This window comes from Paramormyrops kingsleyae, chromosome 14 (genome assembly GCF_048594095.1).
Source record: "Paramormyrops kingsleyae isolate MSU_618 chromosome 14, PKINGS_0.4, whole genome shotgun sequence".
Classification (NCBI taxonomy): Eukaryota; Metazoa; Chordata; class Actinopteri; order Osteoglossiformes; family Mormyridae; genus Paramormyrops; species Paramormyrops kingsleyae.
This window is the reverse complement of record NC_132810.1, coordinates 838142-851423: the sequence shown is the minus strand read 5'-3', so window position 1 is coordinate 851423 and position 13282 is coordinate 838142. Positions and strand designations below refer to the sequence as shown.

Genomic DNA, 13282 nt, shown 5'->3' with positions numbered 1-13282 from the left:
TATTTAAGGAAAATGTGAAATGCTGGAAAACAGAAACACTGCACAGACTCACAGGGCTACCTCAGGGTGTTCAGTAAAACACTATGCATGAACTGTGCAGGTCTCCACCAAATCTTAAAATATGTGACTTCAGTTTAAAAGGAAGCAGTGAAGGCAAATTAATTTTTGGTCAGAGGGGGCAGCTTCCCACTGCCCTGGAAAATATGAATAAAGGGCAAAAAGGTTCAACGATGGCACAAAGTACAGATAATAGAGAGGTAATGGAATCTATGCGTGCGGCTGGATCCTGCCATGAAGCAGGCAGAGTTGCTGAAGCTACAGGCCCAGGCGCTTTCCACGGCAGACACAGAGGGAGAAAGGGGGCTGCTGGGAGAGCTCACACGGCCATGCCCGCCTCACACTGGCAGCCATGATTGTTTTGTCTGGAGGCTCAGGGGTGCTGGACAGAAAGGCGGGGCCAAGGATGGCAGCAGGGCTGTTTAATTCTCTCAGCAAGCACTTTCCCAGCGCAGAGAGCGCTGGCCAATGTGACCATGGACGAATGCCAGTGTGACCTTGCCGTGGTGCAGGGTCGCTTGCCTTAAAATTCCCATAATGCACCTCACCCGTTTTACCACAGGGCTGACCCTAATAAAACATTTAGCCAATCTTTCTTTCAGTGACACAATTAGTCTTCATCTAAGAAGGTGCTACACTGATGCTCAAGGACTGGATTCACACCTTTGCTATAGGAGATGGGAAGCTAAAAATACAATTTGCAGTGATGGTCGAAAACAGTTATGGAATTATGTATTTTGTTGTTAAGTTCATTGAGTAAGTCAAATTTTTTTCATTTCAGATTCTTTCAGCACCATGGAAAGCTCCATTATTTTGCATATGTATAAAGTCACAACATAGCTCTTACTTTTTCTTCACCGTAAACACACAGACGAGCAAATCTGTAAACTGTTTTTTACGTTAATTATGTGCTGTTTATCCATACGCCGCGACGGGCTACAACTTCAATCACTTAAAGGGCCCTTGAATCAGAGGCCGGAGCAGCCCAGCTGCTCCTACTCGCCTGCCTGGAGTGGTTACACGCTCTCGGCCTTGATGAAGATTCGCAGCCTAATGGACCCACTCCTCCGAACCCTCACAGGAAGCACACAGCAGCTCATCTAACCGGCCGCTGAATCCAAGGGCAAATAATTGTCTTTTCTTTTACTCTTGAATCAGGAAGTGCCTCTTCACCCTCAAGAGAAAGAGGAGGAACACAACTATAAACATTAGGGGACTAAATACCTCAAAAGGATGCAGCAGCTTACAGTGATGGTATGTGATTTATCCTGAGGAAGTGCCTTTGCACTGATTTACACATTACTGATTACCGCTCTTAAAAACGCTGAGAAAAAGGCATTCGCTCGCAATATACTGCTGCATTTACGGCCCAATTGCGCACCTCCCACCAAGTGCAACAGGCAGGCTTCTCTCTGAACTGTTAACTTCACGTCTGCCATTATTTACATCTGTTTAGGTAAAGAAGCATGTAAATTTGTCCAATGCCTCCACTTCACCTGTGCCATGCTACAGCTTGGGCTTCTGGGAGTGTAACTGGGGCTCGGGGGAGGACAAGATGGATGTCTGCTGCGGCAGTGACTGGGACTGTCCTCCCAAAAGGAATAATATGCCAAAATTGGCGAGATGCAAAGGTGTAGAGGAGAGTGTGATACTGGGACAGATACAGTTTAATAATTTAAATGTGAAGGTCTATTTTTTTTTGGGGGGGGGGGGGACTAAAAAAGGCAAATTAAATATGGGGGGCCAGCACAAGTGCCCTAGTCCTTACACCCCAGGTAAGATGCGCCAACGACACACTGAAAGCCCATTTGGGCCGACCCTGTGATTTAAACAAGTGTGGAGCCCCTTCCAGCAGCTGTGCCATCCCATAACAAAAAGCGTTCCGTTTGAAATGGCCAGCCCTAGTACCTGTCCGCGATTCTGCTCTTTAGCCACAATTCTTCAGATGTTTCCATGGCGCCTATGGTCCAGCGAGCGGCCATTATGTTTCAGCAGTCCTCACTGTGTTCTTAATGATAAACTAACAGATTGTAAACAAGCAGCCAGCATCCCTGTGTCTCTCTCTCTCTCCCTCTTTTTTTTTCCTGGATATTTTTTAAACAATGTCCTTCATGTTAGAGTGGTTACAGGCGGCAGAAGGACATCATTAGAGCAGTGGTTAAACTGTAATTTACACCATTAGGAAGGCAGGAGCAATTTTTATTGCCTAGTAAATTTCAGCGCTGAAATATTTGGACCATATGGCTCAATTTGTGTAATAACCTTAATTTCTTGCACCCTTCAGGTCCTCCTGCTTCTGCGGCGCTCTGACAGGCCCCGGTTCTGCGGGAAAAGGCAAACTGTCTATAGCGCGAGAGTTGAGATTAATAAGGTGTCACGTCCTGTTTCGGTGAAGGCGTTGGAACGGCGTCCAGATGGTATCTCGGCAAATGACTGTCAGGGGTCCTGATCTAATCAATAGGATGTATTAATACATCTCCCAGCGCTGACTCCTCGCTGGGCCGCTGCGCAACATCTGGAAAGATCAGCCGGGGGAGGCAAGGGGGAGAGGAAGGGGGGGAGGAAGGGGGGGTGTCAAAAAAAAAAAAAAAGAAAAACACCACCACACTCAGAGCTCAGTTCCTCATAGAATCAAACTGGGCCCGATTAATTTTGTATGTAGGCCTGGTAAGCGCTAGGTAATGAAGAGGAGAGGGGTGGCAGGCGTGGTGCCGGCCCGACCTGGGCCTGCAGCGGGCGGCGGCGGCTGCCGGAGCTCCGTACCCTCATTCAGTCCAATCGGCACGACACCCCCATTAATCACGACCGCTGGCACGCACTGCGGCTCCCAGCCCGGCCAGGGATCAATAGCTGGCCAGAACGAGGCCCAGGTCGGGCTGGGCTGGGCCCGGCAGCGCGGTGGGCCGCACCGACCGCCGCGTTACCCAACATTACTGATGAGCGTGGCTGAATGTCATGCCATCTGCCATGGGGGGCGGCTTCTATCTCGAAAGTGCGCCTCCAGCGCGGGGCGCTGGCAGCGTGGAGAAGCGGCGGCTCCTGCTGTAAGACCCACAGCAAAAACCAGCGATGATGATTATCACAAAGGTTCAGTTGGGGGTGGGAATAATAATAAAATATATGAATAATAATGATATTGAGCATAGAAGGGGTGAAGACTGGATCACCCAACCAAATAGAGCAGCCTGTGTTTTAGTACAGCTGAGCACTGATTCAGTGTCATGCTTCTCAACAACAGAACGTGTATCTTTACTCTCCTGCCTCCCCCACTGCATCCCCCATCAAAAAAGGAAAATAAAAATCAGTAGACTAGTGAGAATCAACCTGCAGTCACTCAACAGCTGGCCACAGCAAAATCAATAGTGATACAGCACAGAGCCAGTGCCCAGAATGATCCACTGGGATTGACGGGTTATGAATGTAGCCATGAGGAATTGCCCTAATAACCATCATTGCAATCTTGTCATGGGTAAATGTTGACTATGTCATGGACCAGCAGGGAAAAGTGCACTTTCGTACTCGTACAAGTATAATCTTTATACAACTTTCATTCCCCTGCGTGGGATGTTCAAGATTGTTTGTGCAAAGTATCTTTAGATTGAAATTAAAGTTTCTGTTTATTCACTACAAATAATGCCCTTTTGCCTAGAGAAATTACTAGTCTTTAAGCAAAAACATATTTTTTTTATTCGCCAAAAGAAAAAAAAATCAGCGTATTAATAATATATTAATAATTTTTTTTGGAAATATTTCCATTTAATAAAATGGTCTAAGATTGGTCAGGTAGAACAAAAAGCCTGACTGCTGACTGATCACTAATGTTTTATTTGGAAATATGCTACGCACTTCTACGTGAAAATGTTTTTATACAGATATCTGAGGGGTATTTGCAATTTACATGGAGACACTCTTTTCATCATTCCAAACACCCTCATTCGCCAAAATAAAATAAAAACAACAACAAAAAAAAACCGGCTTAAAATTCACACTGAATTTTTTAAATGAAAAATTAGCACAAAAATAATAAAAGGAAAAAAATAATAAATCTGCCATAGATGTTATTGGGTCAGGATTATAATTCAGATGGACCAAAGATGTAGGGAAAATGAATTACTGTCTGATTAACAGCAAAGCACGTGTTCTCATGCATTCTCTTCCAGCGCGACTTCTAGAGGTCAAGACTGCGAGAGGACTGCCAAGGGAAGCCAGGCGCAACTGTAAATTATTCCATAAGAAAGGAAGAGCTGATAAAAGACTGTCTGTGATGACATTCATTAATTGCACCCCAAATAATTAATTTCTCTGTTGCTGTACATCCATCTCTGGCTCAGGGGGGGACAGCAGCGATTGCTCACCGGAACTTTCTATCCGGTTTGCTTTGGCCCTCGAACACCCTACAGATCAGAAACTTATGATCCCTGGTATGAGTAGATCTAACAAATGTTAGCTAACTTTCATTAATGTATAATGTCAGCACACAGGCTGTCGAAGAGTAGCTGGATAAAGCAAACCTGGACAAGGGTAGCCATAGATTTTTTTGACTGAGAGCACAATAACTTTGAGTTCAGTTAAACTTTCTTTCAAAACACAAAGACTGTGTTCCTGAATTTCAGCTGTATTAAATTACGTATTGAAAAATGGCAAAAAACGTCAAGTTGATCAAAAATATTCCAATAAGTAACCTGAGTGAAGTTAATTGTAAGCAAAAGAAATATGTTAAATGCATCTGATGACAAAAGATAATGAGATTAAAATATCGGCAATTTCAGGTTTTAGCGAAGGTCAATGATATTTGCTGTTGAATTTCCTCATGTTATTTATTGGATGAACTCCAAACATTGTGCTGAATCTAGTGCTTAATGAAAGTATCTGTTAACACACCAAACCTTGCAATTATAACTACTGGCTGTAGGAGAACTGTCAAAAAACTGATGTGACCAACAAAGACCTCGAAGATATTGGGTAATTTTCTTAACAGTCCAGAACAGAAGCACAGCCACCTACTTAATGCATTCAGATCAGGCCGCTATGAATTGTGTACATATGGCTGGTAGTTACAGAAAATAAAGACAAAATTTTAAATACTAAAGTGCCACTTTTATGAAAGTCTTCTGTTAATATTACCTAAATTTACAAGGATGATTCCAGGAATTTATTCTTAGGGGAGGTCAGCCCCCAGTAGGGCTGCAACTTTCAATCTGAAGAAATATGGGATGCCATGTTCCTGGGGCCACCATGATAAAAATTAGCTGAGCGGGGGTGGTGCTGATGGGGGGGGGGTGGGTCTCCAACTACAAAAATTTGTATGAAATGTGCACGAAAATACAGGACAAATTGTTAAATGGATATATTAAAATACTTTTTCAGGGGGGCTGAGAGATTAAACTGGGTGGCTGAAACCCCCTTAAATAGGGTCTGGAATCGCCTATCATATTGTCTTCTCTGGAGCCACACATTGCTCGTGATTCTGTGTGGGATCATTTTATGTTGTAGTCTGGAATTATTCACTCCTGGGGGGCCTGACCCTGTAATTGCCTTTAACAATGAGAGAGTAAAGCCGAGGTTGTGATTAATTAAACGGCGCTGAGCGTGAGGATTATATCCTACAGATAATGTAACCAAATAACGATTTAAACTGCAGAGTAATACGCAGTAAGCAGGAAAGTTTAGCTAGGAAAGAAGCATGGCTAGGTAAAGTCTACCTTCCCGCTCGAGTTTAGGTGAAGCCGGCTGATGAATGAGTGCGATCACAGTCTGGCACTTAAATATAAATGAGGCAGGTTAAAGGTCGCGATTTACATTGAGTATAAATTGTGGCTGACAAACTCAAAGGTCAGAGGAAAGTTATGGCCTGCCAGACAAGGAGAGGAGCATCGATATGGGGGGGGGGGGGGGGGGTGGCACACTGGTGTGGGTCACCGGCAGGTGAACCCGGCGTCACTGTCCCCTACCGCAAAGGCTGCATTACTACTCAGAACATTAAAACTTCCTGTTATTTTACCCTACTTCCACATAACCTTAATATCTTTTAGTAAGATGTTCAGCTGAATAATATTTCCTGCAGAATATTTCATTAGAAAAGGTGATTTGCAATCCTTGATTGTTATATTAATCTGGGAAGTATCAGGGATACGATTTGGCAATTTAATTAGTTAATTTGGTCATACATTACTCTTCATGAACCGTCATATCGAACAAAATTTGCAGAAGGAACAGTAACATTTTGTTGTTTCTACAGCCTTTCTTGTTTAATCATATACAGTACTGGAGGTAATTTTTTGACCCCTTTTCTTTCCAGAAACAGTGAATTAGCTTAAATATTAACACCATAATTTGTTTTTATAAAGGCATATTACACTGTGACTGCTGCTGGAGCCCATGGGAGGACCATTCAATGTCCATCAGTGTAATTGCTCTGAAGTTCAAATGATTGCTCCATCAATGTTAATGGGCTTTGAACTTCAATAAACTGCTCGCCTGCCAATAATGTACCCTCACTTCTTGCTCTAATGCTATTTCCATTCTGTTTATTAGGTTATGTCGAGGCATGTGAGCGGTCAGTTGTCCGGGGGACGCGAATGAATCTGGCCGCACTGGACACCGATTTATGGGGGACTGTTGGCTTCTACAGAAGGCCTGTGATTGGCTGTTACTGTGCTGGGTCTACAACCATAGTTATCCTTTTGGGGACAAGCTTGGATAATGACTGTAATGAACATAGCAGGGGTACAAATCATTAATTGCATTAATGTGATAGACTGAAGAATGTTCCCAAAAACATGCAGCAAACACAAATAGTCTGTCAGATGTGTCCTGCCGGTCATGTGACCAAGGTGTGGTACGTAGGGGGTAATATGATTGGGAAGTCACACGGTCTAAGTGATGACTCTGCTTGTGTGTATGTGTTTGGTTAATGCTGCTGAACATTTAACACTGTCACCACACACCAGGTAACTCGATGTGTGTGACCTAATTTCTACACTTTCTTTCTGGACACTTCAAAAACTCCTTCACCCACAGTGCAGGTAACACAGTGCTATGTGGGAAGGTTAATACTGGCGGAGAGGGATGCCAATCATATTACCATCACAGTCCTGAATGAGCAGCTTGGGGGACCATGTGTGGCTCAGCGGCTTTGAGTGTTGTGCCTGTGTTCAGAAGGTCATTGGTTCAAATCCCATCGCATGATTTCACTACAAGCAAGCCCCTTAACTCCCAATTTCATGAGGCACTGGCTGACCCAGGATTCTCTATCGTACATTACTTTGGATAAAAGTGTTTGCAAAATAATAACTGTAGCTTAGTGAATTAAGGATCTGTGACCATGTCCAGGAGGTTATGGGTTTCAAACCCATCGCTGACAAAGCAATCATTACCACTGGGCCAATGAGCAAGGCATTTCACCCAAACTGCTCCAGGGACACTGGACATTGAATGAACCTTGCATGTGACTGTGTCGCTCACTGAGAGAAAGATGGGGTATGTGAAAAACCACGTACATTCCTCACAGGGATAAACAGGGTACCGCTCTTCTTCTCAAGCACTGACTGACCTCGATGGGCAAACTTTAACTTGACCACCCTGAGATGCAGCAGAGCTAATTACGTTCCAGGGCATCAAAAGTTAGTCTGAGCTCTAGGACATGCTGAGTCCACATGGGCCTCCGTATTTAACGTAACCTCCGATGAAATAAGCCCACACGTCAACAAAAAAACAGACACGCGTACGTGCAGCACACCTGCCGACGCCTCAGGAAAACGGCCCCATCGCAGGATAAAAAACACGCCTCTCCGGCTGGATGATTCGCCTGAGCGGGCCGTCCTGCTTGCTGTAACTCCTCCATCACACTGATACTTTCTGACCGCTCGCGGACGCCTTCAGACGCACTGCAGAAAGAGAGCCTTTGGGGGGGCGGGCGTTCAGTGCCCTCCCCCCGAGGTGTACGGCGTCAGATTGTTTACCGAGCTGCCAGCTCGGATTTGAGGCCGTATGACAGGTGCGGCGGCGGGAGGGTGGGGGAAGGTGGAGGGGGGGGTTTGGAAGTGGAGCCTCTGGTTGTGGGCCCTGAAGGGCCCGGCCCCAGGCGGTCCGCACGGCAGCCCGCGGGCCTGTCCCCAACGAACAGATGGCAGAGCCTCCGCAGGCGCAGCCCAAACAAATGTGGCTCCCGCACGACGCCGAGACAGACCGGCAGGGTCCCTCTGCAGCGCGAGGCGCGTCTCTCCCTGTCCTTTTCAAGCGAGTGGAGGCGAGTCTGTCACGGGGCGACTTCGGGAAAACTGCATTACCGGAAGCGGCAGTGCAGGAAGCATCAATCCATAAGGTAGGCAATGAATTTAAGGAACTTTTTTTTTTGGTTTGTTCTCTTTGAAAATACTGCTTCTGACACCTAAATCCATCCCTATCAAAAGATTTTCGGAAGAGATGTTGTGGCTCAGCAGGTGAGCCTGTGATCAGAAGGTCGCTGGTTCCGATCCTGTCCTCGGCAGAATAGACATCTCTGTTAGGTGCTTGAGTAAGGTCCAGGGGTGCCAGATAAATGGCTGAGCCTGGGCTCAGACCCCAAGCTTTGCTCTTACCTGTATTTATGTATGTATGCCCCAAAGGACGGCATGATGGGATATGTATGTCCCAAAGGACAGCATGATGGGAAATGTATGCCTCAAAGGACGGCATGATGGGATATGTATGCCTCAAAGGATGGCATGATGGGATATATATGTCCCAAAGGATGGCATGATGGGATATGTATGTCCCAAAGGACGGCATGATGGGATATGTATGTCCCAAAGGACGGCATGATGGGATATGTATGCCCCAAAGGACGGCATGATGGGATATGTATGTCCCAAAGGACGGCATGATGGGATATGTATGTCCCAAAGGACGGCATGATGGGATATGTATGTCCCAAAGGACGGCATGATGGGATATGTATTATAAGTCTTACCGGCACAGTGAGAGCGCTCACAGAGGTGGCATTCAGCGTAGGGTCCTCTTGGTGCTTCTGGTAGAACATCCTGTATGCCGTGATGACGCCGTTTGGGAACCGGGGTGGAGTCCAGCTGAGCTGAACCGAGTAGGCGCCGGTGGGCCTGATGATGGGTGGGGCCATGCCTTCCGGCTCCGCTTCCATGGTGCGAACAGGGCTCCACCCACTCTGAGTGGAACCCAGGGAATTGAAGGCTTTCAGGCGGTATTCATACTTGCTGAAGGGCCGCAGAATCTCAGAGGCATCTATGAACTGCAGAGGGCCCTCTGACCAGATGAAGACTAGCAGCTCTTCCTGTGTGCTGACGGGCCTCCTGGAGAGGTAATCAAGTGAATAATCATTAGAAAGGGCACACAGACTATAAACCTGTCTGTTTGTAAACTTCTCTATTCAGCAGATGGTGTATATACAGCCCCACAATGGAAAACAAAGCAACGTCACAGACACTGAACTGAGAAAAAAGGTCTTTTGCTTTGGTTTTAATGTGGATTTTGTAGTTACTGTAATTCTCACAGTGTTTTCTTCAAAAACGAGCAAAGTTGAACTAACATATTTTGTCATGGGAATGTAAGAGACTCAACTGAAATATGCACGTACAGTGTTTTGCCTCTGTAAGGCGATATTGTGGACAGACTTTGGCAGTGATGTCACGCTTTCAGGTCCCCGCCTATACAGACACTCATAGTACGATGTAAAAATATTTCAATGATTGTTCACAGTGTTTATGAGGCCACCTTATGGCTTGTAAACAAGTAGGATCTTGTCAGGTTGTGTGTATTCGGCACGCAGTCCCTGTTAGCCTTCTGCCTGCGCGGCGTATGGGCCGGCTGTCCGCACGCTCGGGTACGGCCCGCGCACACACAGGGGAGCAGCTGGCGGGTGACGGTGACATAACCCCCCCTGTCCGGGCTCTGGCTAACGAGGGAGCATGTTGCAGGGGAGGTTATGTGAGCACACATAAGCTGAGCAATCCGCCGTAGACCTCAGGGAAGGGACCCCTTCAACTTGGGAATTAGGCAGCAAATGGTAGGAGATTCGCACCCCTGCTCTTTTTCAGGCCAAAGCGACTGCAGAGGTCAGACTGACACATGCGCACAGACTACCCAATACTGTAAAAGCTCTCACATCTAATTCAAGTAACCAGCATAATTCTAAAAATTAAAATCCAAAAATTTATATTAATAAGTAATATTCTACTAAAAATGTATACCAAACTAACAAAAAATAACTAAGAAGAGCATTGTGCAGTACATCAGTTTCTACACATACCCTTGATTGATTGTGTTGTACCAAAAAGTACACTAATTGTCAGTATGTGTGTATAAAAGTATTAAAGTAAGTGTAAAAAATGATGATTCAGTGTTTTTCAAGAGTAACATTCAACTGTCTAGAAACTTACGAGAGTTTTTACTTTGTAGCTGTAAATGGAGAGATACTGAAATACTGTGGATGGGGACTTTGTAACCTCTGCTACGAGCTGCTGCTTCGCCGCAAACGCCTATAGGATCTGACTCTCGCACTTGGTATTGCGTGTTGCCATTCACCAGCAGCACTCAGCCAGTCTGCCTCTGTGACTCGAAAGCTCGGCCACCTTTGGGAGAGGAGGTGTCAGGGTTGAGGAGGTGTCAGGGTTGAGGAGGGAGGTGATGGACTGTGCAGTCCCGCAGCACCGGCTGCTCTGCTATCTCCCTGCGCCTGCACCTCCGCCTGACCTGTGGCTCCTGACCACACCCACTCCCCCCCTCTCCTCGCAAGGATGGCAGCCCCGTCTTCCTGTGTACGCAAACCCCTGCGCAGCCTCTCGCAGATGTCTAGAGGCTCGGTAGGAGGGTTGGCGTCTTCATCTAGGTGGCTCAGTATTCTCTCTTTATGCCAAGATATTTTGTTACGTGGAAGAGCCCTCTAAGAGTGACCTTTCACACCATTGAATGAATCCATGTGCTCAGGCAAGTTCCCGGGCTTCTCCAGACTGAAGCTGAAGGTCCAAGTGTAGGGATAGTCATTTATCAGGAAACCATAGAGCATCTCTCGCTTTGCTCAAGGGGCCCAAATGACACCTCACTATTCTGCTGAGAATGGGATTCGATCCAGTAACCATCCGATCACAGACACAGAGGTCTAACCCGCTGAGCCTCGATCCTTGAGAACGGACAGATGTCTTGCGATTACATCCCGTTTCGAGTGTCTTGCTGAGATCTAAATGGTCCAAAAATAACAAAGGGTGGTTTAATGATCATTGTAAAACAAGTCCAAGACCTTTAAAAAAAAAAAAAAAAAAAGAGAGAGAGAGTGAAAGCACACGGGCATTTTAAGACGGGGGCCGAGTGAGTTCTTGCAGAATTGCCGGGGGGAGGGCTGCAGTAATGTGGGCGGGCACGGTGCCTGGCCGAGGCGGGGCACTCAAGACTGTGCCACATGGGCCAGCACCGTTAATTCCCCCGCATTACCATCGGCCTCCATGCTGCTACAGGAAATGACATTGGGCCCCACCGATGTGGCCCCTGCCCACCTCCTCTTCCGGGCCGTGGGGGGGTGGTCCTCTCCCTAATCCTGTCTGCATTAGAATAAAGATAAACAGGGGAGCAGCAGGGCTGGCGGCCCCTCACACTGCGCGGCTAAACTAGCGCGTGCGGTGGTGACGGCGGCCTGCGATGAACGCCGCCTCGCCATTGGACGAGGCCGGACCCCCTTCACGCCGAGCCGTCCAGCAAGCCAGGCTCACGCTGTCAGGGTGAGATTTAAAGGTCCTCACGGAGAGGCCTGCGGCACCTTTCACAGGGCGCTTATGCAGAAGCGAAAAGTAGTTTTCACTTCACTTTCACATCTAACACTGAATGAGGCACATTACAACACGCGAGTTTCATTTAACAGAGAGATAATGTAAAATGTTGTTAAAATCACAGCTTACTGCTGCTGTACAATGACACAGGAACAATGTAGAGAGTTGCATTTGCGCTCCATAAGAACACTATTAAAAATGTTTAAAAATATCACTGAATAGTTTAAATGAAAAGGCCATGTAATATTCAACAACAAACCTAGGCTTGTTTTTACACTCACATCTCATTGAGATATGCTGCATGTTTTACTTTGTTTTTGTCATGTATGTGAATTGCGACTGCAACACAAAAGTTACCCTATGGGGGTAAATAAAGAACTTTGAATCTGAATATATTGTACTGTATATTCACTCTCAAAAAGGTCTTCTGGGTAGCAAAATTAAAACCTGACCAACAGCATACTACACAATCACATACTGTAATTACAATTACTCTCCATACAGATACTTATCTGTGTTTAAATTTAAATTGGTTCAGGTTATTTTCCTTAGACAACAGGCTTCTCATGATTATTTCACGGTTTATGATCTGGGCATGCTGTTTGTTCTTGAATTTGAGCTGCAATTCATGCATCAGATCTTTGTGAACAGCTAATGCTCGTGAATGGCCCCAGAGTTATCAAACAAAAATGACAATAAATCAAATAAATAAAGTGATTATGACAGAGATGAGCGTGAGAAATCTGCCAAGGTTTTCTATTTTCTTGTTCCACGTTTCGTTGCATTTATCCAGATCGGCTCGAATTAAATACAGCTAGCCGTCATCGAATGCAGTGACTTCCCCGCGTATACTAACGTCAGGAATTTACTGTGGTTGAACCACAGTGACACTGCAAATGCCGCTTTTGCGACCAATCTCCGGAAGGAAACGCCGACTTGTCCACAACCCAGCGGACTTCCCGTTGCTCTGTGAAGGATGCCACTTTTGTCAAATGAGCACAATGAGGGCAGGAAAAAAAAAACAGGAACGAAAGAAAGGATGCAGGTATGATTACATAAAGTGCCTCTTTTCTCATCGTTATAATTAATTCCGTTTAATTCTTCTAATTCCCTTTTGCTGTCTATTTTCGTCCTGTTTATTTGCATTTAAAGAAACACCACTTGTGCGTAGTGTCGCGCACTTGTCATGAGATTTGCGGGTCCCAGGCATCCGCGGTGGAATCGGAGGCCCTGAGCTGGCCGTGAATAAAGAGCTTGGTGCCACTGAGGTGCCCTAGGGGGAGGGGAGGGGGGGGCGCGAGCGGCACCGTGATCGTGTCACGTCTGTATAAGCTTTATTGCCTCTGAGCCGGCACAGTGTTATGGCCTCTTCTCGCTCATATTACTCTTTATATCGTGCTTCAGTATGCCTGGAATAATCAAAGCCAACAGGCAGGCGTCGCCTCCCATTTACG

At 46.2% G+C, this 13282-nt stretch overlaps 1 protein-coding gene across 13 annotated transcripts in view; it reads right to left on the bottom strand.

Annotated features, from left to right (window-relative positions):
• Positions 1-13282, bottom strand: part of ush2a (Usher syndrome 2A (autosomal recessive, mild)) — a 199405-nt gene that overhangs the window by 19970 nt on the left and 166153 nt on the right. For 12 of the 13 annotated variants that reach the window (XR_011982524.1, XM_072699000.1, XM_072698989.1 and 9 more), the window contains one exon: positions 9008-9362. Coding sequence is in view for 12 of the 13 variants with exons in the window: in XM_072699000.1 (XP_072555101.1) it covers positions 9008-9362 (355 nt within the window). In the remaining variant the exon portion in view is untranslated. The remainder of the gene's footprint in view (positions 1-9007; positions 9363-13282) is intronic. The other variant, XM_072698991.1, reaches the window with a different exon arrangement.